This window comes from Chelonoidis abingdonii, chromosome 19 (genome assembly GCF_003597395.2).
Source record: "Chelonoidis abingdonii isolate Lonesome George chromosome 19, CheloAbing_2.0, whole genome shotgun sequence".
NCBI classification, from domain to species: domain Eukaryota; kingdom Metazoa; phylum Chordata; order Testudines; family Testudinidae; genus Chelonoidis; species Chelonoidis abingdonii.
This window is the reverse complement of record NC_133787.1, coordinates 36966031-36991767: the sequence shown is the minus strand read 5'-3', so window position 1 is coordinate 36991767 and position 25737 is coordinate 36966031. Positions and strand designations below refer to the sequence as shown.

General features: G+C 50.0%; 1 protein-coding gene across 1 annotated transcript in view; it reads left to right on the top strand.

The window, feature by feature from the left end:
• The window catches only part of LOC116832769 (meckelin-like), a 32808-nt gene extending 18847 nt beyond the window's left edge, over positions 1-13961 (top strand). Inside the window, exons 12-23 of the mRNA XM_032793773.2 lie at positions 880-978; positions 1947-2045; positions 2718-2820; positions 4864-4994; positions 6016-6156; positions 6689-6769; positions 7747-7863; positions 8192-8308; positions 10409-10504; positions 11850-11952; positions 13109-13251; positions 13791-13961. Coding sequence (XP_032649664.2) covers positions 880-978; positions 1947-2045; positions 2718-2820; positions 4864-4994; positions 6016-6156; positions 6689-6769; positions 7747-7863; positions 8192-8308; positions 10409-10504; positions 11850-11952; positions 13109-13251; positions 13791-13871 — 1311 coding nt within the window. The 3' untranslated portion in view covers positions 13872-13961. The remainder of the gene's footprint in view (positions 1-879; positions 979-1946; positions 2046-2717; positions 2821-4863; positions 4995-6015; positions 6157-6688; positions 6770-7746; positions 7864-8191; positions 8309-10408; positions 10505-11849; positions 11953-13108; positions 13252-13790) is intronic.
• Positions 13962-25737: the final 11776 nt, after the last annotated feature.

Sequence of the window (25737 nt, the reverse complement as noted above, 5' to 3'; positions counted from 1 at the left end):
CAACTGTTCTGTCATTAGGAAGCAGGATCACACCCATGTCCTTAGTCAACTCTTCCAGCTTCCTATCCAGGTCTGAATCCAGTTCAAAGTGGCCTCTACTTTCTGACTCCTTCCCTGCTCCAGTGATTTTGTTCTATCCAGATTCCATGAGCTGAGGTCCATCTACTGTGCTTCCCCTCCCCACACTGTGTACATCCGTTTCTGGTCCGCTCCACACCATTTCCATGCAACTCTCTGGGGTTTGGAGGGATTACCCTTTCCTGTGGTTCCCCCCTCTCCTCCTGGTTTTAACCAGTCCCTGCCTTGTTTTTGCCCTCTGTAAATTGGGAATATCAACACCAGCCCCAAATATAGCCGGAGGTTTCAGTCATTAATGTCTATAAAGTGTCTGAGATCCTTGGCTAGAAAGCACTAGAGAGAGGTGAAATTCCTCCCTATTACTTTGGGACAGAGGCATCCGCATTAACTCTCCACATGGCCTTTATATAGCTGCATTAGCGTCGCTGATCCAGCAGCTTCTGCAGTGATGTCATTAAGCCATCTGAAAACTGCTCTGCTAGTGATTAAGAGTTTCAGATACACAGTGGGGGAACTGCTTGATCTAACACACATTTCCTTACTGGAGGAAGTGATTGCTACGTTTAGGACCACACTCGTCCCTGGCGAAAGCCGGCGCAGCTCCTGCTGGAGTCAGTGGGGGCTTGGCCCTTTGACATCCATGGTGGAATTGGCCCATGGTCTGTAAAGCTTTTTGGGATCCTTCCGGATGTAAAAAGGATTCCAAGTTCCAGCAGTTGACCCAGGCCAGGGTCAAGCCGACACACGTAACAAAGGTTTTTCTCCTCCCAATATTTGTCCATTTCCTTTTTTCTCCCCCAGATTTTAGTCAAGTTCTTTGCCTTCTTTGCCGGGGCCCTGGCTAACGCCTTCTTCATGGTTACCCTTGGGATGGGGATTTATTGGCTCATTGTTTTCAAGGTGAGTCGTGTTTCTTTATGCATTTCGCCTGGTTCTTTCCTGAGGTGTTCTGGACTGCTGGGTCCCTAGCTCAGCGGTTCTCAAGCTGCGGGTCAGGACCCCAAAGTGGGTCGCAACCCCATTTGAATGGGGTCACCAGGGCTGGCTTAGACTTGCTGGGGCCTGGGCCAAAGCCCAAGCCCCACCTCTCAGGACCTAAGCCCCACCACCTGGGGCTCCAGGTTTGGCCGCCCCACCGGGGCAGTGGGACTCATGTGAGCTCAGACTTTGGTCCCCCCTCCTGGGATAATGTAGTAGTTTGTGTTGTCAAAAAAGGGTCATGCTGCAATGAAGTTTGAGACCCCCTGCTCTAGCTACTCAGCTTCCTGGCTTAGTTCTGGGGTTCACAGGGATCGGGCTGACTTGGTGCTTGACAGGGCTGCCTGCAAGCAGGAGAGGCAATTTGCCCCAGGCCCTGCAGGGGCCCCTACGAGAATATAGTATTCTATAGTATTGCAACTTCTTTTTATGGAAGAGGTCCCCAAAATTGCTTTGCCCCAAGCCCCCTGTATCCTCTGGGCAGCCCTGATGCTTTATAGATCTGGTGTCAAGTCACACTTGAAATCTTCAGAGTCTGAATTTTTTATATGCCGGGGATGGGGAGAGTCTGTGCCAAAGCACAGGATCAAGCCCAGCCAGATTGCTGAGGGTTGAAGAAGGCTCAGAATAAAGAGACGATGGGATGTCTCATTCCTCCAGGGAGATCAATGGGACTGTGGAAAGGTTTCCCGCAGCTAGTGATGGAAGTCTGGTTGCTTGGGCTATTAAAGACCTGACAGACAAAGCACTGGGGAATCTACACGGTGGGCTAGAGCAGCAATTCTCTGCTGGTGGGTGAAGTGTGACCCCAGATTTTCTCAACCTTGATCTGTAGGAAATGACAAGATTTTTTTTATCCTCCAGTCTAAATTCATTTAATCCATCCCCAGGGTCAGCAGTCTTCAGCGGTTGAGGTTATGGTGTCCCCGACAGGCAGTCAAATTGAAACCAACTTTATTATCTACTTGTCCTGTGCTTTTGTGTTAAAGGTAAGCAGGAGGGCGTGTGGGGCAGAGAAGAGTGGGGGATGGGGAGGAGAGGGCAGAACTGGCTGCTGCGGGGCAGGGGTCAGCCTGGGAGGGTGGGAAAGCCTGTCCCAAAGAGTTTCAAAACCCACCTAAGAGTAGGTCAGAAGCCAAAATCCTGGGGGAAAATGCCGTTTTCTTTGCGGTTCCAGCCTGTCTGAAACCCGCAGTCCTGGAAACAGCCTCTTCTCAGGAGCTCTCACAGGTTCTCATAGCTTAGCTGTAAGTTAGCTGTGGCCTTTGGCTTGGGATTCTGGGCAGCTCCCGGGGTCCCTTTGCTAAAGCCGGGGCCAGCTCAGACACGCGATTGGCCCTGCAGCCACAGAGCTTCGCAGCTGGTGCTCCAGTGACTTGCGCTTTGGTGCATGGGTCACCGCATGCTGAACTCCATCCCCAGACACCCTCCCACAGCACTGTAGTAGTTACCTGCCTAGTCTGTGCTGCCTGCACCTCTCTCTGCCCCAGGGACTGCCTCTCCTTCCTGAGCAGTTTGGGGCAGGAGGGGAGAAGGCCACCCCACACCCCAAAAAATGGCTTCACCGAGGGGCCCCAGGTTTGGCTGAGCTGGCTCTGGCTAGAGTGAGACTGCTGGCTGTGTGGTAGTGAGCTAAATCTTTCTGGCTGCTCTTATTTCAGGCTGTGGACTTGCTTCATCTCCTGATCACCCAGGTGACAATCTCCGTCTTCCTGATAGACTGGGAAAAGCCAAAGGAGAAACCAGCATTTAAAGCACCAGCAGGTCAATTCAACCTTTCCCTCTCTGTGCCCTCTGTGTTTATAAACCACCCTGTCATAGAGCTGACTGGAGCTACCTCCTGCCACGGGCCACGGCACGAATTAGGGTTGCCAACTTTCTGACCAAACAAAACTGAACACCCTTCCCCCACCCCGTCTCCAAGGCCCCGCCCCTTTCACTCTATCCCACCTCCCTCTGTCACTCGCTGTCCCCCACCCTCACTTACTCGCTCATTTTCACTGAGCTGGGGAGGGTCCCTTTTCCACTGGGTGTTCGGTTGAAAACCTGCCTCCGTTTCTGTCCTACGGAGTCCGTGGAAATAGTCCATACAGTCTTTCTTTGTGCAAATCATCCTTGTGGGGTTAATTATGATAGGAGAAAGCCCCATGCACATAACAAGTCCCAACACCATAATAAGCCGGGCAAATACACCAACTACAGCGCCCGGGCTCCGTCCAGTGTCCCTGGCACCCCTCACTGTGCCCTGGCTCTGAGAGCTGGCAGTCATCTCTCTCTCTGCCACAGCCTTCAGCCTTCTCGGGCCTTGGCTCCCGGGCTCAGGACGGACAGCTGGCTAGCCCCTCCACTGGCTTCCTGATAATTTCCCCTCCTTATAGAGGGGGCCTGCAGAGAGTTCTCGGCAGCTTTCCCCAGAGACCTCCTGCAGTCCCCTGACCTTTCCTGGCTGATTCTCCCCAGGACTTCCCCTCTGATTCCCCTGCTCCTTTATAACCCCCCAGGTGCTGCCCCACCCTCTAAATTGACCAAATTGGGAACATCTGTTCTGGTGCAGGGGCTTGCACAGGGACCAGCCACCCTGTGACACACCCTGACATACCTCGGTCCCTGCTGCACGCATGTGCGCCCACAGAGCCTTAGCCCTGCACATTATGCCGTTTCCACTTCTCTTTTGAGAATTCAGTGCTCAAAGATTTTATAAAACGTCAGCGTTGCAGAAATGTCAATGGAATGCTCATTGGCTCCTCTTCACTTAGCATGCGGGGGAGGACACATGGTCTAGTGAGATTGGGGGGCGGGGGGTAAGGACTCCTGGGTTCTATTCCTGACGGGGTGGGTGACTCACTGTGCAGCCTTAGTGAAGTCACTCAGGGTGTGTCTACACTGCAGGCAGAGGTATGGCTGCAGCACGTATGGACAGATCCGAGCGTGCTCTGATTGAAATAGGCTCCAATAACAATAGCAGTGAAGCTGCGGCCTCACAGATTGGCAGCATGGGCTGTCCAAGCCCACCTGGACCCCAGGTATGTGCTCACGAGCTTGCCTGTGCTGCTGTAGCTTCTCTGCTAGCGTTACTCGAGCTAGCTAGATCAAAGCTAGCTACACCTGATTGTAGTGCGGACGTCCCCTTAGGGTCAGATTTTCAGAAATTGCTTTGGGGTTACCTCCATTTTTAGGTGCTTGGGTGAAATCTTGACCCTACCAAAGTCAATGGGAGTTTTCCCAGTGACTTCAATAGCCAGGATTTCACCCCCCATGCTTAGCTGCACTCAGCATTGCAATGTTGAAATCTCATTTTCTAAAGAGATTAAGGAGTCTGGTTCCTCTGTGGGGCTGTGCAGTCCTGACTGCAGCAATGACTAAATACTTTCTAATATCTGGACATAAAGGATTTGGAAGCACAATCCCACTGATTTGTGCCTAAGTGATTTGGGAGCTTCTGAAAATCTCCTCCCCCCCCGCCCCCGAGGTGTTGAAAGTCAAACACCCTGAAAGAGAGGCCCTTTTTGGAAAAATATGATGATAATCCCTGCTGTACAGCACAGGGCTGCATTGCTGCTGACTTGGCTAATTAGTGTTTATAAAGCACTTCAGATCCTCCGCGCTTCTGGGAAATCAGTGGCAGCTTGGCAGGCGGCTATTTTGGGAGCCAGCTCACCTCTGATTGTAATGATTTCATATCAAGAGCGGTAAATTAATGGAAGTGAGGCTCAGGGAAACCCAACTGTGTGAAGCTTTGTGTCCTAGGAGCCCGTGCCGGTTTTTAAAATAAAGCAAATTGAAATCAGTGTGTTGTTTTCCCCTTAGGAGGGCAGAGGGCCATTTCCTCTGTGAGTATTTGGAGAACTTTCCTGATAGCCAATGAGTGGAATGAGATTCAGACTCATAGGAAATTGAATCCATCGCTTCAGCTGTTCGCAGTGTTACTGCTCCTGGAGGTACATGGGAGGTGGGGATAGGGACACCTGGAGGAAGGAGTAACCTCTGGGATCTGGCACCAACCCATCCATAGTCCTGGTGCTCTCTGTGGATATAATTCTGGACGTGACACCGTGAAAAAGTACTGCCACCATTCTGCAGCTCTGATCATGGAGGGGAAATAGACTGGGCTTGTTTGAGGTTTCCACTGAGCTTTGGGCAAGGGATCAGGGAGGATGAGACACGTTTTGTATTTTAATCCCAACCAGTCTGAGCATCTGTAATGATGCAGAAAGTGTACAGCATCTCGGTGACAGGCCCTCTGTGGAATGAGTTGGGCTTGCAGTTATAGCATTCAGCCACCAGATGTCTCTGTGTGCTGTGGAGAGAGAGATTCAGCCAGGTTATGGTCACTGGAGAAGAAAGGAAACAAACCCAGAATTTAGGCTCTATGGAAGCATGGTTAATTGTGTCTGTTGTATATAGTCATTTATTAAATGCCTCCTTTTAAGGACTGTGAGTCTATGTAGCATGGTACTCTGCATATGGACTGTTCAGAGCCTGGCAGAATTTGGGCAGTGAGAGAAGAATCCCGTTTCTTTTCCGGAAGCAATCTCTACCTCTGCACCTCCAATTTCTTGCCTCTGCAACAACTTGTATTTGTGCATCCAAACAGCATTTGCACTTGCAAATTGAGAAGTTAATTATGCACCCCATTTGCTCACAGCAATGTGGGAGTTTTTATATGTGGGAAAAAAATGGTGGGCATGAAATTGTGGGCACTGATTTAGAGGCTGGTTGAAAATTTGGTCCCAAGAGTTTAGAAAGCAGGAAGCTTTCTATGCCCTGTCCATCACCCTGGGACCTGAATGCTTTATGTGCTGGAGACTTTTGCAGAAGGGTCAGGAATTCAGGGAACAGTCCAGGTTTACTGTAACCTTCCAGGATACGCCACGGTCAGTTATTTATTCGTGCCTTGCGGCCCCTAAAGAACTCATCTCACATAAGAGTTCTGATTTACTTCACCTGTTTTTATTCAAGGTTGTGGGATTGAAGAACATCACATCACGAGACCTGAACGTGGATCTGCACCCTGGCGCTGACGCCTACCTGGCTGCCTGGAGCCCAATCCTTAGATTTGGGATTGCTGCTTCTCTCTGGCTGGCACTGGGGATTGCACAGGTCACTCTGCCTGTCATGTTGGTAAAGTGCTCTGGGGAAACTTAGGGAGTGAAACGAGCCAAGAGCACTCAGGATCGGGCCCTTTTTGAGATGGGGGGAGGCTCAGCCAGATGTCAAAGTTCTCCTAAGGGTGTGGGTTTAATATCCACCTAGGCACTCAAAGATGGGCAGAAGAGTTTAGCATTTCATCTGTAGGATGGTACCTTTCACTCCTCCACTATGGCACAAATGATGGAGATTAGAGAAGGAAAAGACCTGTTGGGTCATCAGCCAATCTAGCATTCATGCCTGAAACCCCAGAATGTCTATCAGTACTGGCTTTGAATCTATGTGCTTCTGTGGGACTTGAACTTGTGAGCTGGGGGCAAGAGTGTTACCCCTGTGGGCCATGATGAAGGACAAAAATGAGTGCTCCTGAAAAGTTGGGCAGAAGGGAGGAAAGGAAACGTTGTGTTGCCTTGCTTCCCGGGATGCGTTACGTGAAACGTCTGCTAAGTCACGACGGCGCAGCTGCGTGTTGCTGTTTCTACAGGTGGCGTTTTTCACAGGCATCTACGAGCGGTTTGTGGAGGACAAGATTCATCAGTTCATAGATCTCTGTTCCATGAGCAACGTGAGTCTTGCCCTGGGTTAGCGACAGATCCTGTGCACTGAGCCGGCCCCTACATTAAAGTCAATGGAGCTGCACCAAATTTACACCAACTGAACATTTAAAGGGGCGCTGTTAAGGTTAAATTGTATTGTAAAACGATGTTGTTTCTGTGTCTCCCTAATAACACCCTCGTTAACTAAACCAGAGGACCTCTAAAATTCTAATTTAGATTCTAATTTACCTGACTAGGAAAGGGCTTGATTTCCAGCCAGGCTCCCCTGGGTTGTGCACACAAAATCTGGGCATGCACCACTCTGTGCACACAAACCTTATATTTGCCCACCTTGCAACCCGCACTGTGCACACACATTGGGCAGTTAGGCCTGCGGCTGCAGGTGTGCACACTCAGTGGTGTGCATGTGAATTTCACGCTGGCACAAAGCAGAGGCCAGTTGACAGCGGGGGCCTAAAGGGCTGGGGGCAGTGCAGGGTGAAGACTCCCATCCACAGGGTACTTTATACAATGTATCAGCTTTCTTCTTGACCCGTCAATATGCTTCCTCCCTGTGCTGGTGACGTGGCTATGAATCCATTCTGCATCTTCATTCACTCTTGGATTTGCCATGCGCCCAGAAAGCCTTTTTGGTTTCTTTATGCTAATGGTCCATGAAAACAAGAGATTCGGAACAGGTCTGAGGTTGGGGAGGAGATGAGTGAGTAACTCGCTCTCGTTCCATTCGCTGCCACAACTCCCCTTGCTCCGGGTTGACTTGCTACCGTGAGTAGCTGCTCTGCATGTATAAGCATTGGATGTAACCCAAGTCTGCTCTACAGATTGCCAGCGGCTCAGTGTGTTCACCACAGATAATGTGTGTTTGGAGGGAGCAGGGGGGCATCATGAAGCATAGGAGTCTGGTGCACACTGCACATTTCTGGGCTTGACCTCCAGAAACATAATGAGCCTCTCATCCTCCATGTCCTATTCTCCATCCCTGCAGGTGTCTGTGTTCATCCTGATGCACGGATGCTACGGCTTCTATGTCCATGGGCGGAGCGTGCACGGCCATGCGGATGTGGGCATGGATGCCATGCATGCCTGCCTCAGGAAAGAGGAGGTAATCCAGCCTCCTTGTTCAGTCTTACTTCCTAGTCACTCCTCCTTGAGCCTGCTGGTCTGTGCATCTGGAGGGCTGCCATCCTCATGGGGGCCAGTGCAGGGTTTACCATAAGGCACAGGAGGAGGCAGTACTTGTCTCGTTTATTTTTTCTTTAATGCAGAAGCCTTTTCTCTTTGCCTTTAGTGGTGGGTGGCATAATCCTTGTGTACAGAATCTGGAATCACTCTGTAGAGAACCGTGCGATCTTGGGACATACAGCCCTATGGAGATGCCAGCCAATATTATTGCCTTTCCCTGGTTACACTTCAGTTGTCTCCCTTGGCAGGAGAACCTGTGCCTTCTAAGAGGCCTGGAGGCCAACTCTGACATTCAGGCCTTCGAGGTGCTTCTCACAGACAGAGCCAGGCAGCTGTATGACAAGATAATGCAGCCCTTGATGGAGGTATTTCTCCCTTTGCTGGGCTACCTAGACTCCTTACTGCTGTTTTTTCATGCTTTTCTTTACACGGGTTGGTTTTCAATTCTCCGCTCTCAAGATTTCTCAGGAGCAGAAGAAACCTGCAGTTTCTGTGAGTGTTATCACCAGATCCGTTGTGCAGGCTGGTGTTGGAAAAAAATCAGAACCCTTTCCAATATAGTCACACCTTTCAAAAAAATATGATGATAAATCCAGCCTTTCCTTACGATGATGCTAGAGAATAGCTGGAGTAGCCTGGAACCCTAACTGTGTCTCTGACTGTCAAATGGATTTTACCTTCTTACTGCTCTTCACCTCTCCTGAACTCCCTGCTCCAAGAGCAAGGCTGGTGCAACCCATTAGGTGACCTTGACGGTCACCTAGGGTGCTAGCATTTGGGGGGCGGCATTTCGGGTCCTTCAGCAGTGACCGTGGTAGCCGGATCTTCGGTCGCCCTGGTCGTTGTTGGCATTTAGGCGGAGGGAGCTGGGGCAGAGGGGTGCGGAGAGGGCCGCCTGCAGCAAATAAAGTGAGGGGTGGCACGCAGGGGAACTCCCCGCCCGAGCTCACCTCTGCTCCACCTCCTCCCCTGAGCACACTGCCCCACTCTGCTTCTCTCCCTCCCAGGCTTGCAGTGCCAAACAGCTGATTGGCGCTGCAAGCCTGGGAGGTGAGAGAAGTGGAGCAGTGTGCTCGGGGAGGAGGTGGAAAAGAAATGAGCTGGAGCAGGGAGCTGCCACACAACTCCTCGGGCCGGGGGGAGCTGCCGCAGTTGTGATGGGAGCTGCCATGGGGGCAGGGGGGTGCCTTAGGGTGGGGGTGGGCAGAGAGCTGCCACAGGGCTTGGGGATGGGGGGGGCGCAAGGTGGAAGTTTCGCCTAGAGCGCAAAATGTCCTTGCACCCATCCTGTCCAGGAGACACCTTACTAGCGAACAGGGCACAATTTTCAAGGCAAAACTGGAAATGGTCTAAACCTAAACCTTTTATAACACACCACTGCATTGGTGATTGTCATATGTTCCTTAGGACTGGTCTCTTCTTCACAGCGATTGTGATATCAAATTGATTTCAATGGAAGTTAGAAGCCTAAATACCTTTGAGGATCCGGGCATTATTCCTTTAATCCAAGTGGTGTAGAGTCTTGTGATTTTGGTGCTGGAGGTCCTGGATTCGTCCATGATTCATTACAGCCAGATCCAAACACAGATGAACTTCCTGGGTGGATGCTGGAATCCAAACCATGGTTCAGATCAGAATTTTGCACCTGACTCATCTCTCTGTAACGATCTGAACCAATGTCCCATAGCCAAACCTATCCATTCCAGACCCTACAGTGCTATGGAGGGATAGCTCAGTGGTTTGAGCATTGGCCTGCTAAACACAGGGTTGTGAGTTCAATCCTTGAGGGGGCAATTTAGAGATCTGGGGCAAAAATCTGTCTGGGGATTGGTCCTGCTTTGAGCAGGGGGTTGGACTAGATGAGCTCCTGTGGTCCCTTCCAACCCTGATATTCTATGATATATTCTATGGAACCCCAAATGAGGCAAGTGTCACTGATGCCATGCTCCATTACACACTGGAAAGTTTGGACAGATGCAGGAGCCTTTGGGACAGATAAGTTCTTGCCCAAGTCAAGTTCAGATGCTCAAAACCATTAAAACTTGGCCAGCTGAGCTGAGGTTTGTGTTCATTTGAATTCAAATCAAATGAGCAAATACAATTTCCCAAACTTCTGTGATCCCAATTGGATGAGCTTTGCACAGCTCCACCTGTCACTAGCATCACTCAATCTCACCTGAGTTGAAGTGCACACTTGCAAGTCCCTTTGATTTCATTTGTTTAAGAACTACAGGCTGCCCAGCTGTTTGTAACTACATCTTGCCGTATGTGGTTCATAATTGAAAACTCCCCAGTTGTGGGTCTCTGGCATGCAAAGCAAAGGCTCCAAAGCAGCAGGTGAAAATTGAGCCAATATCCCTGCTGCCAAAGTGAAAATTTGAATGAAAACAAATTATTTTTCCTCAGAAGCAGAGAGCTGGGCTCCTGCCGTGAGCTGAAAGTGCTTCTGGGAACTTTCTTTGCAGGGCCCAAGAGGCAAGAGAGTCAGGGTCGACTTACATGAGCAAAGACTAAGGAGTTATTACACTTTGAATCGATTTCTCAGCTCGTTCCTTGAACACGTCAGTCTATTATTTGCCTTTTCCAAAGGTCTGGTTGTGTCCACCCTAAGATTTTTGTGGGAACTAGTGGTTGAAACAAGAGACTGGGAACTGGGACTTCTGGGTTCATTTAGTCTCTGTCACTGACTCACTGTGTGACCTTAGGTAAGTTGCTGCCCCTCTCTATGCCTCAGTTTCCCCAGCTGTAAAATGAGGGTGATCGTCCCTTTCTCGCTGGGGAGTTCTGAAGCTTAATTGATATTCATGAAGGGCTTTGAGATTATCCAATGGACGGCACTTTAGGAGAGCAAAAAGTATTATAGGTGCTGTTGACACCAGGCATAGCACCAGATTTCGTGTCTAATACCAAGGCCGGCAGGTTGCTCATCCCCAACAAGGGTGGAATTGGAGATCACGTCCGATTTAGGTCCCAGTGCCCAAAGAGCTGGGGTGGAGGTTGGTTAAATGGCTCCAGGCTGGACCTACCTCTCCAAAAACCTGTTGCTCAGCTGATCCCGCCCCCTGGCAGTCTATGAAGTCAGTCACATGCAGCAGATCGGGGGTGCAGCCACTAGATTTGTAGTGGCTGCACCCAAATCTGATCAAATCTGCAGTTCAGGGGCCAAACCCCACCCTCAACTATGCCCCCTACTGCAGCCCACGTGCATGGCATGCATAGACCTGATAGTAGGATCTGCCCCTGTATACTTTGTACACACTAACTCCAAACACGTTGGAGTGCCCTTTCGCTAGCACCCTGCCGCCTTCCCTGTAGATGGTTCCTAATCCCAGTCACCGTTGGAATGAAAAAAAATCCTGATATCTACCCAGAACCACTGCTTCCCGAACGGGGGAAGGGAGGAGGCTGTCAGGGAGCAGGCATTGACCAGGAGTTCTGAGGTTCAGTTCCCAGCTTTGTCATGGACTCCCTCTATGACCCTGGCAAAGTCCCTTAGGCCCAGATCCTCCAAAGTGTTTAGGCTGCTAACACCCCTTGATTTCAAAGGCGGTTAGGAGCCTGAATACCTTTGATCAGTGGTCCCAGTTGCCTACCTGTAAATGGGGTGAATGCGTCCATTGTCCTGTGAAGGGAGACTGTAACCTCTCGGGGGGCAGAATTGTTTCTCTTGCTGTGTGTTTGCTGTGTGTTTGCCTAGCATAATGGAACCCTGCTCTCTAGGGTCTCTGTACACTATTGCAGAGAAGATGGTGAGCTCTGAGCTAGATGGACCATTGGTCTGACCCAAAATGGCTATTCTTATGTTCTTCTCTCTGGCCCACTCAGCTATTTGGACACCATGGTGAGGCTGCCATGTGCATCACTACTTCTCCTAACCCACTGACAGCACCATCATTTCTCCCCCAGGCATACAGAGATATGGACTACGTTGTGAAGGACAAGTTCTTCCTGGAGCGTTTTATGGACATGGAGTTCCAGGAGCCAGTAGACATGTCCATTCTGTACAAAGGTAGCTCACTGAGCTTTTCTTGGGAGCTTATTTACTCAGATGTGAATCCTCCTGGTCCTCTAATTTCTGGCAGTCGTCAGCAAGGTGTGACTGCAGGCTGGGACACTCGGGGGTTAGCTGCTCTGTACAGGACTATTTCCAGTTTGATTTCATCACCTAGGCCTTGCAGTCACTCATGCCGCTCAGTCACTGCATTTTGTGCTGTTAATGGGATCCATCACATGCTGATTCAGGTAGTGCTGGCCCTGGGTGGAGACGGGGTGCCAGACCTCCACCTGTTGGGAAGGGATGGGCAGAGCATGCCCCATTGTAAACTTCAAATGTCTGTTCCCAAGTGGAGGGATGATATTGGCTCCTAAGATCTCCAAGATCTCACTACCCAGGATCACTCAGCTCCTCCTTCCTCCTGCTGCTGCCAGGTCTGAGCATGTCTCATTGTACTGAACTGAGTCCTCTGCTCTCTACTAGCTGTATCTGAGAGGTAGGACCTGAGCCCTGCAAGGGTACAGGGGGCCTTTAAACCTTCCTGCTGACAGAGGGGCTGGCTCTCTTAGTAGGATTCTGCTCCCTTTGTGCAGCGCTGAAGTCTGCTGTCACTGACTCAGCCACCTGCCCTGTCTTCCATGCATGAGGCCGTGACCCCCAGCTACACCTGAGGGCTGCCCTGCTTGAGCAGGACCTGCCCCAGCTGCCAATGGGTTCAGACACAACAGGAGCATTTGTAAAATTTTCACCTCCTGCTGGAATCAGTGCTGCCCTGGCAGGAGCTGGGGCTCCCGTTCCATTGAGACAAGAGGGGGCAGGCTCCCTGCACTAGCTGAGGGGAAGGAGAGCCCTGGACCGTGCCAAGCCCGTGTGCTCCCCACCCTGCCCCACCTTCCTTTAACCCCTGGATGCACCCAGGAAAAATCAAAGTATTCGCCGGTACAGAAGGAGCAGCACGATGCGGCAGATTCAGCCCGGCACTGTTGCTAGGGCTGGGATCATGCTTCAGGCTCTGTGTACAGGGTCATGCACATGCTGCCCTCCACAGAAGCTGAACAGAATTATCTTCAGCAGAGTTTAACGGCTCTACCAAGGTGTATCATGCACCCGCCTATGGGCACGATGTCCATCATCCTAAATATTGCTCTAAGCAGCTTCTTCCTGCCCCCAGATGCCAGTGCCTTGTTCAGCAGGACTCTCTTCTATAACAACGAGCTGGCCTTGCTTGTCTTCAACACCCTGCTCTTCTCGGTCGTCGACCTGGGAACGCAGGATTTCCTGCTGGCCGCAATCATCACCTTTGTTGTGCAGAAGGTAAAGCCAGTGACAGGCGGTAATGCCAAGTGCAAGGTTTTCTGCAGTGAGTAGGTGTCCAAATGCTGCCCTCATTTGCAAATAGGCTAATCACATGCACTAGCACAGCTATTGATTTGCCTGCACAGTTATCCAACCAGTGTTAGCAATCAAGATAATTACATCATGGGCATTTATGCACCTCCATTTTTTGACCCATCTCTAAAAGTGGCTCGGAAACCCATCCCAATTCAAACCACTATTGCTGTGTATCCCCTGCTTGGTTGAGTTCAGCCACGCTGAGTGGTCAAAATCGCTTTACACTGGGAGTCGATGGCAAAACGTAGCTTCTGATCAGATAGTTCATTTCCGTGAGGGCTGCTGTGTAACAGCATCCTTCAAAGTGCTTGGTCTGCCTGTAAAAGCAGCAGAGAGTCCTGTGGCACCTTATAGACTAACAGACGTGGGTGAATACCCACTTCGTCGGATGCATGTCTGCCTTTGGGGTTTTTGTGGTGCTGCCAGGGCAGGTTCTGGTTCATGCTCTGTTCTGCTTTCAGTTGGTGAAGATGCTGCAGCATGCACTTGGAAGGACAAATCTGGCAGCAAAAACACTGGTGGAGAAGCAGTTTCTGATCTAGAGGTGAATAGGAAGCCGTGGCTGCTTACCCCATTTTTCCCAGTGCCACCATCAAAACAAGAATGCCGTGACCCTACAACTAATTTGAGAAGCGAGGACTTTGCAGCCTTGACCCTTCTCGGTCCTTGGCCTGTGCAGGGAGACTAGAGGGAGCACTGCAGTTTTCCACTTTAGTTACTATAAATAAAGCTGTGGGCCTCCTACCAGCCCAGGAAATGTTCATCCCTACAGTTATTATTTCTCACTTTAAGTTGTTTCCCAGGCGTATTTTGATTTCACAGCCGAAGGCTTCCTCTCTGCTGAACAAACCCTGCTCTATTAATTTAGTCATCAGGATGAGACACCCACACCCATGGGATTTTTGGTGCTTGTATATTTTTAATTGGGAGACAAAAGGCCACCCTCTGATGCTAACCCTGTTTTATGGAGCAGCTTTGTTTGTTTCTTAATGGGAAGAAGAAAATATCTGAAAGGAACAGGGGAATGATAATCCATGTGCTGTCTCCTCAGTGCATCTGAGCTGCACAGTTCTCTGGTGAGTTCTGCTTAGCTTGGGCAATGGATGCAATCTGCAGGGTAACTCCAATGTAATTTACAAGCAGGGCTCAGTGGGGTCTGATATACCGCAGGATAGACCACCTCACACATCCCCTCTCCCCCGCAATTCAAACACCAGCTCAGTCCTTTCCTTCACTAGGCACGAATCTTATGCAGAATTTAATTTATTGACCTCCAGTGGAGGTAAATCACAGGCAGATGTGTCTCCAGCATCATCCTGGGCTTTTCTGTTCCTTTCATTTGTATTCTCCATAGCTCTGTTTCTTTAAACAAAGAAGGGCAGCTGCATTACACAGAGCAGCTATGTTACACAGCCTGTATTCCTCCAGGGCAGGATTGAGGCTAAAGCCAGGGCTTTGATTTCACTTCACACTGCAGTTATCTTTGGGATCCACCTGGAGTGCATGCTCTGATTCCAGGGTTGGAGCGAGCCTTAGGATTCACAGCCAAAATGCAGGAGTTCCAGCTGGTTTTGCACTGACAGCGTGGATTCCAGTGCTAACCCATTAACAGGCCTGAGTTTGGAGGGACACAGTCTGGCACACTTAAAATTAAGCACAGGCTTAGGAGTTTTCCTGAACAGGGACACTTTCCTACACCGGAGCCAAACTTCTGAAGGAAACAACCCATTCCAGAGCAACATGGGCTATGATGCAAGCGTTGTCTGTTTATAGGACAAAGAGCACTGGAAGAGCGACCAAGTGCTGAAATCGGCAGTGACTCCCAGGGCTATAGCAAACAGCCTGCTGCAAAGGATCCATGCTTGTTTCACTCTGTTTTGGTTTGAATATATGAATTATTGTGTTTGTTGCTGAGAACATTTATTTCTTAAAACAACCACATGTTGGGTTTAAGCCTGTTGTAAATTTCTCTGAATCAGTGACTATATTTAAAAAAAAATACAAAAAACAACAGCCTCACTGATGGTCTCAAAACAGCACCACCATTTCACGGGTACAGAATGAGACAGTCCCCAATTTGTGAAGATCACATCAACAGAATAGAGTATCAGAGGGGTAGCTGTGTTAGTCTGGATCTGTAAAAGCAGCAGAGAATCCTGTGGCACCTTATAGACTAACAGACGTTTTGGAGCATGAGCTTTCGTGGGTGAATACCCACTTCGTCAGATGCATGTGACGAAGTGAGTATTCACCCACAAAAGCTCATGCTCCAAAACGTCTGTTAATCTATAAGGTGCCACAGGATTCTCTGCTGCATCAACAGAGTAAAATTTCAGCAGGTCTCCACACTAGAGCTCTTAGTCTACACAGGGACATCCAGGAAAATTAATCCAAATTAACTAAAGGGGTGAATCTGAAGGGGTTAGTTAAACTGCATTAAATCCCTTTGTGGATTCTCTTGTTAAGATTTAAAGTGGTCTTAATGCAATTTAATTTAATTCACTGTGGCAGTGAATTCAGCTACACCACATTAAGGCCATGCTAATTCTGAATGAATGTGTTCATACAGGGGTTTAGTGAGGTATAACTAATTCATTTCAAATTCACCTCTTTAGTTAATTCAGATTAACTTTCCTGGATGGCCCTGTGTAGACAATCCTAGGTTCCTGAAGGAGTAAATCATCAGCAGTCTGCTCACCTCATTCAGATGACTTGATTTCATAATATGACCCCAAAGTTTTCCTCTCAAGGTTGCTTTATTCCTTCCAACAGTCATTCTAGGGAGAACTCATTAATTACAGAACCATGCTCCAGGCTGTGCACATCTGTCACCTTCCAGTCAAGCATGTGAAAGCCCCTCAGAAACTCCTTAGACGTAAATATGGTAGATCCTGTTCTTAAGCATCCATCTCACCCCACGCATTGTATAGGGAGCCTAAGTGCCTTCCATTTTACACGTGGGGAAATGAAGACAGATAGGAGTGGTGGTGTGCTCAAGGCCATCCAGTGAGTCAGTTGCAGCGCTGGGGATCAAGCCCAGGTCTCCTCAATCCCATTCTGATGTTTTCTGTTGCTAATGTGGTCTAAACAAGCAAATAACATTCAGTAAATAAATGGGCTGGTGTGTAGCCCCATGTCCCCCGTCCGCTTCCAGGGAGATTGGCAACATTTTAAAACAAACTTAAGGAAGTATATCTACACCCAATGCATAGCAATCTGTGGAATTTGTTGCCATGGGTGATGGATATAATAGGCCAGGGAAGGCTAAACCTCTCCTAACCCAGGTGTGGCCCTGCCCATGCTCCACCTTGAGACCACACCCTTGCTGCCCCTCACCACCTGAAGCTAGTGGCCCAGGGCTTGGGAGCGGCTGGGGCGGGCTAGTGGGCCGGTGCTAAGGGTGGCTCGTACAGGGCTTCTTTGGCTGTGTGGGGGCTCTGGTGCGCAAGGAGGGGAGAAGGGGCGGGGTAGGGGCAGGGCCTTGGACAGAAGGGGTGGGGCCAGAAGACTAGCTCCCCATGGTGGGGGGGTTCATGCTCCACCCATGCTTGTTGCTATGGGATGTTATGAAGACTGGGTTAAAAAAAAACAAACTAGATAAGTTGATGGAGGATAGGTCCATCAATGGCTGTTAGTCAAGATCAGTAGGGACACAACCTCATGATCCAGGTATCCCTACACCTCTGATTGCCAGAAGCTGGGACTGGGTGATGGCTCATGCGATAATTGTCCTGTTCTGTTAATTCCCTCTGCCTGAAGCATCTGGCACTGGCCATGTCACAAGACAGGATACTGGGTTAGATGGACCATTGGTCTGACCCAGCATGGCCATTCTGACGTACTCCATAAAGCGGAGTGGCTGTGCAGAGCGGCACCCCAGTCAGAATTCCTGCTTCCATTTGCTCAGGAAGCCCATTGCACCACACAGCGCTGTGCCCAGATAACAGGTTTCTTAAGATGCATAAACCCCTCAGCTGGCTGAGTCTGGCTCTCACATGATGAAAAGGCTGTTTGGCCACAACTAACAAAGCAGGGGAAAACAAACACCTATCCAGCAACTGTAGAAAGAGACTTCCCATTATAGACGGACACACACAGAACTCAGCACAGCAGGCTAATGCAGTGACTGGCAGGAGATAGTCACAGCACTTAACGCCCCTCTGGAGGTTGCTCAGATGTCACAGTGATGGGCACAGCCTGCCCTGCTTTTCATCCACGAATCTCAAAGCAGGAAAGCATTATCCCTGTTTTACAGATGGGGAAACTGAGGCACAGAGTAGGGCTGTGACTTGGCTGAGGTCACTCAGCAAAGCAGTGACAGAGCCAGAAATAGAAACCAGGTCTCCTGAGTCCTAGTCTAGTGCTCTAGCCACTTGACCACAGTGGTGCCTTGGGTATCACCTATCCTGCCACCAGTGCTCAGGGGGCCCTCCCAAGTGACTGAGTTCTGAAAGGGGCTCCTAAGAACACGCTAGCCCACTAGCAAATTAAGCCCTCTGGTTGTGTTGTCTGCCTCATGGGACTGAACAACCAATCAGAGCTGCTGCAAAGAGAGCTCACGCTCTCCACCCCGGCCTCCTCAAATAGCAGCTGTTCTCACTTGGCAGGGTGGGGTGCTGAAGGGAACAGCATGAAGCTTATCCTAGGGCAGGGGTCTCATGCTTCAGACAATGCTCAGCTTGGGTGAAGGTGCGTAACTAATGACAACTGGGATTTATTACCAGGGAGGACATATTAAAAGAGAGAAAAGTAGTGCTAAACTTCAGCACAGTAACAGCAGTGAAATGCCACTGATGCAGACATGCAGCCAGCCCAGTACAAAAGGCCCAGTACCTTGTGAGAGCCCAAACTCTACTGCATTGACAGGGGAAGACTGGAGAAGCGGGTCAGCAGCACACATGAGGCTGGCCAAGTTGAAGCCCCCCACCCTTCTTACCACTATCCTGCACTCTTTTTACATTGCTCACTCACTGGGAGTTGTAGTCCATGGATCCTGAGGAGTGTATTTGCCATGCAGCATGCAGGAGACTCCACCTTTTTCTGGGTGGTTCTCAAGCTAATTGGGCAGGGGCGTGGTCTAAGACCCTATATAATGCAGGCCCCGTTAGCAGGCAGGGGAGCTGTCTCGTGCTACTCTTGCAAACTGAGGTAATATGGAGGGTGACTCTAACCTGCTTTCCTCATCTCCAAGTTAAGTCTTTTGGTGTGTTAATGGGTCCCAGCTGTTGTGTACAGTCAGCTCTTACCAATCCTGGAGCCCACGGGCTAGCACAGGCATCCTTTGGCATGTGGCTCGCCAGGGTAAGCACCCTGCTGGGCTGGGCCGGTTTGTTTACCCGCTGGGAAGCAGCACAGGCTAAGGGATGTGCTGGCTGCCGCTTCCTGCCGCCGCCCCCCGTTGGCATGGAGCAGCGAACCACTGCCAGTGGGAGCCGCGATCAGCCAAACCTGCCGACGCAGCAGGTAAACAAACCGGCCCGGCCCGGTGTGCCAAAGGTTGCCGATCCCTGGGCTAGTACATGATACGAGCTGTACTTTACTTCATCCCAAATGACTTAGTAGCTGAGGGCTCTCCCAAGGTGCTGTGAGAGTAGCAATGTTCCAGTCAGGAAAATGGCATGATGTGAGCTGTCTCAGGCTTGGCAAAGCATTGGAGCACAGATCTCCCTTGGGGAGGTTAGCCCCAGCCCTGCCTCTTCTGGCTGAGGCCACACTGCTGCTCTCCACCACCCCCCAAACCTGGGGAGGAGCTAAGAGTTTGGCTCCTTCCCCCCCATAGCATTGGCAGCGGGCGCTGAGAGCTTGGTCAGGGCCATGGGGGGGCATGAGGAAGGGGCTGAGCGCTCGGCCTTGGCTGGGGCTGTGGCAGAAGCCCTGGCTGGAGCTCTGAGCCTGGAACTCCTCCCTTGCTTCACCCCTTGCCCTGTGACTGGGCTCCCCCTTCCGCCCACAGCTCTGTCCTTCTCCTGTTCTGCCCACAGCTCTGTTCCCCTTCCCCACCCCTTGCCCTCTGCCGTGGCTCCTAGACTGGGCAAGCTGTGTGCCCCAGAGCCGTGGGGGGGGGGACTTTTCTGGGGGCCTCAAATCTGTCACTGCCCACCCCAGCAGTGTGTGGTTTAGGGAGACTTAGCCTCCCCCAGTCTCCATTACGTGCTGCCTATGGGTCCCCAGTCATGCTGAGAAAGGTAGGGTTAGCTGCTCTGGTATATCTTTGAGCCAAGCATCAGTAATGCGGGGGTGGGGGTGACAGGTTGTATCACAGAACTGCCCTCCTGGGGGCTGCCATCTGATGTGCCAAGATGACTACTGCTCCTGCTTTTCCTGCCAGCTCAGGACCGCAGCACCCTGTCTTGCTGAGCCAGACATGCCCGTCTGCTCCAACACAGACCCAGGCTCCGAATTACTTGCCCCAAAGCAGCTCACAGAAGTGTTCCTGTCTTTAACACTCAGATGCCCAACTCCCAATGGGGTCTAAACCCAAATAAATCTGTTTTGCCCTGCATAAGCTTTATACAGGGTAAACTCATAAATTGTTCACCCTCTATAACAAGGAGAGAGAGAGATGTTCAGCTGTTTCCTCCCCCAGGTATTAATACATACTCTGGGTCAATTAATAAGTAAACAGTGATTTTATTAAATACAGAAAGTAGGATTTAAGCGGTTTCAAGTAGTAACAGACAGAACAAAGTAAGTCACTGAGCAAAATAAAATAAAATGTGCAAATCTATGTCTAATCAACCTGAATACAGATAATCTCACCCTCAGAGATTTTTCAGTAAGTTTTTTTTTTTTTTTTTTCCCCCTCAGACTGGACACCTTCTAGGCCTGGGCACATTTCTTTCACCTGATACAGCTCTTGTTCCAGCTCAGGTGGTAGCTACGGGGTTGTTCATGATGGCTCTTCTCCTCTTTGTTCTGTTCCACCCCTTTAAATATCTTTTGCATAAGGCAGGAATCCTTTGTCTCTCTCTGGGTTCCCACCGCCTCCTTCTCAATGGAAAGACACCAGGTTAAAGATGGAGTCCAGTTCAAGTAACATGATCACATTGTCACTGCAAGACTTCATTGCCCACTTGCCAGCACACACACAAACTGGAAAACTTGCAGGTAAAACACACTCATCTGCAGACAAGTGCCCTGGTTAATGGCAGTCATCAAGATTCTAAACCACCATTAATGGCCCACACTTTGCATAATTACAGTAGGCCTTCACAGTTATATTTCATATTTCTGTTTCATATACAAGAGTGGTATGTTTATACAAATAGGATGATCACACTCAGTAGATTATAAGCTTTGTAATGATGCCTTAGAAGGGGGTTTTATATAGGCGAACATCTAGTGAGGTTATTGGACTGAGAAAACCATAGGATGTGGCCTGTTGCCTATGAGGGTAACAACACTATCATTTATTTAGCACTGTTTCTTGTCAAAGCACCTTCTGAACACTAATTAACCTTCCCAAGGCCTCTGTGAGGCAGGTAGCAACAGCATTATCCCTGTAGCCAAGGGTTCACTAGCCGTGTCCATTGCGCTCGTTATTCTTCCCCTCGCTGTGGTATCTGAGCACCTTAGCTAGCTCAAAACGCCTGCTGACATCCGTGGAGCCTGGATTTCACCCCGCCACATGGGAGGCTATCAAATCACAGAGCTCGAGAGACCTCGCTGAGCCCACATCCATGCATATCCCTGGCTTCCAGTCCTGTGTTCTGCACACTTGATTGTACCTGGTGCTAGAAGATATTTAAGCTGCTCGAGGACCCAAGTTAAGTCAAATGCCATTGGCGTGTGTAGGCCAGGCCATTCCTCTTGCAGGCTCCTCTCTTTTTCTCAATGTGTTGTTTCATTGTTGTATTGAAGTATTGCCCAGAGGCCCCCATTGGAGGCTGTGTGGTCTAATGGGAAGGGCACTGGACTGGGAGCCAGGAGACTGAGCTCCTATTCCCAGCTCTGCTGCTGACTTGCTGGCTGACCTTGAGCAAAGCATGTCCTCTGTGCCTCAGTTTTCCTCCCGCCCTGTGTCTGTCTGTCTACTTAGATTGTAAACTCCTTAGGGCAGGCATTCTCTTACTATGTGTACTTACAGCACCTTGCACAGTGGGCCCAGATCCTGACTGGGGGGCTCTCTAGGCGGTACTGTAATACAAACCATAAATAATCAGGCTTGTGCTACGCCCATACAAACTGATACCTAAATATAGCTACGCACAGCACACAACACTGAGAATTTTGTGACTGTGGCACAGGTAAAATTGGGATTAATCTCCCTCTGTTATTTGAGTTATTTTGCAATTATTGTACCATAAAACCGTTGAGCAGGGAAGCCTATGAAATAAATGGCCAATTTAATTGCAGTGTACAGATTCACAGTGTGACTGCTGCTGGAGCAGCCCACTGCTGGGCTCTGCCGTGAGCTGGTTCTGTGGGAAACAAATTTAAAACCTGACACTCCAAAACCAGCCGAGACCAAACAAAGACAAAGGGTCAGATGCTCTGTGCAAGGAAGAGCGGTTCACAGGGCAGCAGAATCCTTTAGCACTGCATGGAACTCCCCTGTGTCATAAATGCTGGAGCAGAAGTGCACAGCAGAGGAGTGCAGGACCACGCTGAGGTCTTCTTTAAGTGCTCTGACTCCTGAGCACCCTGCAGGCTGTTTCAGACTAGCCGCAGAAAAGGGAGAGTGGTGATTCAGAGAGAGGAGGGGATAATTCCATACAGATGCATCGTGTTCAGTTTAGATACAGTGTACCCTGCCCTGCCAGAAGAGGTGTTAAACTGAGTGTGCTGACAGTATCTGCTAGGTCAAGATCCTCCTTGGACTCTGGAAAATTAGAAGTAATTGGTAAATTCCAATTTGAGATCCTGATTCAGGAAAGCACTTACACACAACGCTTAAATCTACCCCTTTACATTGACTCCTATGGGAATTAAGCATGTGCTGAAAGTTAAGCAAGATCCTGAACTGGGGCTGAGGAGCCATTTTCTGCTGACCCCCATTCTCCTCTCGTTTCAATTTTACTTCCTGCCGTAAAGTCTAACGTTGCTGTGTGCTGTTAAACAGCTGAGGCAGCTTCCCCAGTGGCAGCACCTCTCCCTTGGAGGACGGGAAGATCCCAAAGCATAGTCTAGATATCAGTTTAAGGTCCTCATTGTACAAGATGCTTTCTGCATGCAGGCCCAGCTCGCTGGGACTCAGCAGAGGCGCTGGCAGTTCCTTGTAAGCTGCAAGTGCCCCCATCATCTGAACAGAAGCCACCTTGCTTTGAATGTGCAGAGGAAATTAATTACATTTGGCAGAAGCCAAAGCCCCTGACCAAAGAGCTCCGTGGTGTGTGGCCAGGAGAGAAGCTACCACCTGCCCTATTGTGCTGACTACGTCTGAACAATGTACAGGGCGGAGGGAGGGGGGAGCTTGGCTCTTTTCCTTTTCAACGTGGGTATTTATGCGGCATTTGCTCTTCCTTATCTCCTCAGGCTGTGCCTGCAGATTGTTTTCATGCAGCTAGACATGGAGGCTCTCCTGGCGCTGCTGCTGTCTTTCCTGAAGTGCGGTGGTGACATTTGATCCTCAGGCAGGTGGCGATGCAGGTAATGAACGTGAGGCTCACACTAACACTATTGCCAGAGACAAGCACTTGCGATGCGCTGCAGCCATGATAAACGCTATTTCAGACTATGGAAGGAGAGCAGGAGCACTAGGAGGCCCTCCTCACTGCAAGGGAGAGCAGGCAGAATGTACGGTGAATAGGTCTGGCCAAGCACTTTGCTTGTTACAAATCCAACCGAGGCCTGCTCTGCCTAGCCCTGAGCCCTTGCAGGAGTGCCAGTGATGGGGTAGATCTTTCTGATAACTGGCCTGGCCTGGCCTCCTAGATTTCATCTCTCCCAGCCAATCACAGATCTTTGTCAGGTGACCCTCTTTAGCAGAAGTAGAAGAGTTGCTGTTGCCACGATGATCCATTGAACCGTCCTCTTTTCTAATATAAGTTAAATATGCCTGAAATACGAGCACGGATGTTGCTAAATGCTGCATGATGAGTGTGTCAATAGCCCATTGATCCCTCAGGTCCGGGCTTGAGATCTTGCCGCCCTAAGCACTTAATGCAAATGCAGTAACTTGTAGTGTCAGGAACTATAGAGATGAAGCACCATGGAGTGAATAGGGGCAGCCCTGAATGCAGAGAACTGTAGCACGTGAACCGGCCATTCAGATACTTGACTGGCTCCATAGCCTCTCATGGTTGTGTTAGGAACAAGCTCAGATCGGCAAGCAAGCCTGTTGCAGCGAAAGGATGCCCTGCTGCTGTATGCAGTATTGCATCAGAGAGCCCTAGTGGTTTCTAAAGAGGAGGAGGAAGGTGCAGTATATAAGACAGAATGAGTCCGCATTGCTCTCCTCTAACATGCTTCTCTAAGCTGTACCCTGGTAACTAGTAAAGCCAGATGTAAAAGTCTAATTGTTATTGGTCCCAGCTAATAGCCATGTTGCATGGTATGATAAGGGAGGAAACATCAAAGCTGTGCAGAGTGCATGCGACAGAGATGCGCGAGCAAGGGGGCAGGTCATAGAGAAGTCATGGAATGGGGCGGAAATTTTCCTTCTCCTGAGTTTTGCTTACCTGGCTGCTCCCAGTGGCAAATGAACAGCCACAGTCTCCAACGCTGCCGAGTGCTTAATTTGTGCATGCAGCCGGGCAAGTGGCGCTTTGGCACATGTAATTGTTGGCTTTGCAGGCACATGGGCAGCAATGGAGGTCAAGAATTTTCAAAGTGGAGCCTCACATCAGGCTTCTAAAGCCACAGTGAGGCGCCTAAGTAAGTAGCCTGGTTGGTCAAAGGGCAAGCAGGGCAGCTGGCAGCTCCCAATGAGCTGTGCCATTGTACATAGGCTGAGGACCTACTCCACTGTTGACTAGTGTCCTTTGCTCTACGGTACCCTGGGAAAAAGATGCCATCCCTGCAAAAGAGGCACCATTGCAGCACCTTCTCCAGGTCCTAAATCCCTGCTTTGACACTAGCTTTTCCTTAGCCAGGTTCCTGCTGCACCAGGAAGCTAGTAGGGGCACGTGTTCCCATACCTATTGCTATTAGCTGGGCAAGGATTCAGAGCCAGAGCCTCGCTCTGAGAAGCTGTAAACTGCAGCGAAAAAGAGAGACATCCACGATGAGATGCTGAATGGAGACATTTCTCAATGGGGCTCAGGCGGTTGGAGTCAGAGCTGTGTTGGCAGAGCACCAAGTGAAGAAGCTTGCAGTAACTGCAGCCTCTCTAACTCTTCTTTAGTGCTCCATGGTGTGTCCCCCTCCCTTTCCTTCTTGATTCTTTTCCTAACTGTAAATGCACCGTAAAAATGGATCAAAATTGCTTAAATCACCATCATTAAATCAGTATGGGCCCCCTCCCATCTCGATGGACAATGGCTGACGCAAAGTATTTGTTCCATAGACCGAGCAGCAGTCTTTATTGCACTGAAAGCATATTTGCTGCTTGATGGAAGGAGAAAAAAAATGTGTGCCTGAAAGGGAAAAATCAATGGGGCTCATTTCTCCCTGGATGCGTCATGCTGGGCCATTCAGCTAGTTGACATCGCGGGAGGCCAGGCGCATGCAGCCTGGGGCCGTATCCCAAAAGGATCTCTGGCGCAGTCCTGCAGGCACTGTGGAAATGTTGCAGCAGTGGGGAAAGCCAGCAGCTGCCTGCTCTCCTCTCACCAGCTGGTGGCGCTGTGACTACCCTGTCTGGAACTGAGGGATCTGTGGTCGCCGTAACTGTAGTAATTCAGTTTGAGCCCAAGCCCCTTTTTGTCTACACACAATCAGCCGGACTAGGATCAGGAAGCACTCAGGACCCACATCCCTGCTGGGGGGTGGGTCAGAGCCTGAGTCCTGCTGTGATTTGGATCCAAGCCCCGTCGTTTGGCAGCATGGATGCAGCTCAGACCACAGAGCCGAGCCAGAGGGTCTGGGTAGTGCAGTATGGATGTGTTTGCACGGCTGTGAGAGCCAGGTTCAGATTTACAATGCAGTGTGGAGACTCAAGCGTGGGCTGGGAAACACTGAGCCCACAAGCCCGGGTCCTATAAGGTCAGGTTTGTAATGCAGTGTAAACATACCCCTGGGAGCCCCTAATGCAGAACTGTGCTGTCCTGCTGGAAGCCCCCCTGAGTCACAAATGAAAGGGCTACTGTGAGAGGAAAGAGTGGTCCAGTGGTCAGGGTGCTCTTTTCTCTCCCCTAAACTTCCTATGTGATTCTGTGCCTCAGTTCCTGATCTCTACAATGGGTCAATAACACCACCCTGTCTCACGGGGGTGTGATGGGGATAAATACATTAGAGATGGGGAGGCACTTAGATACTGCACGAATGGGAAAATTATAGTAGTGGGAAAATGTGATTATACTTCTGACA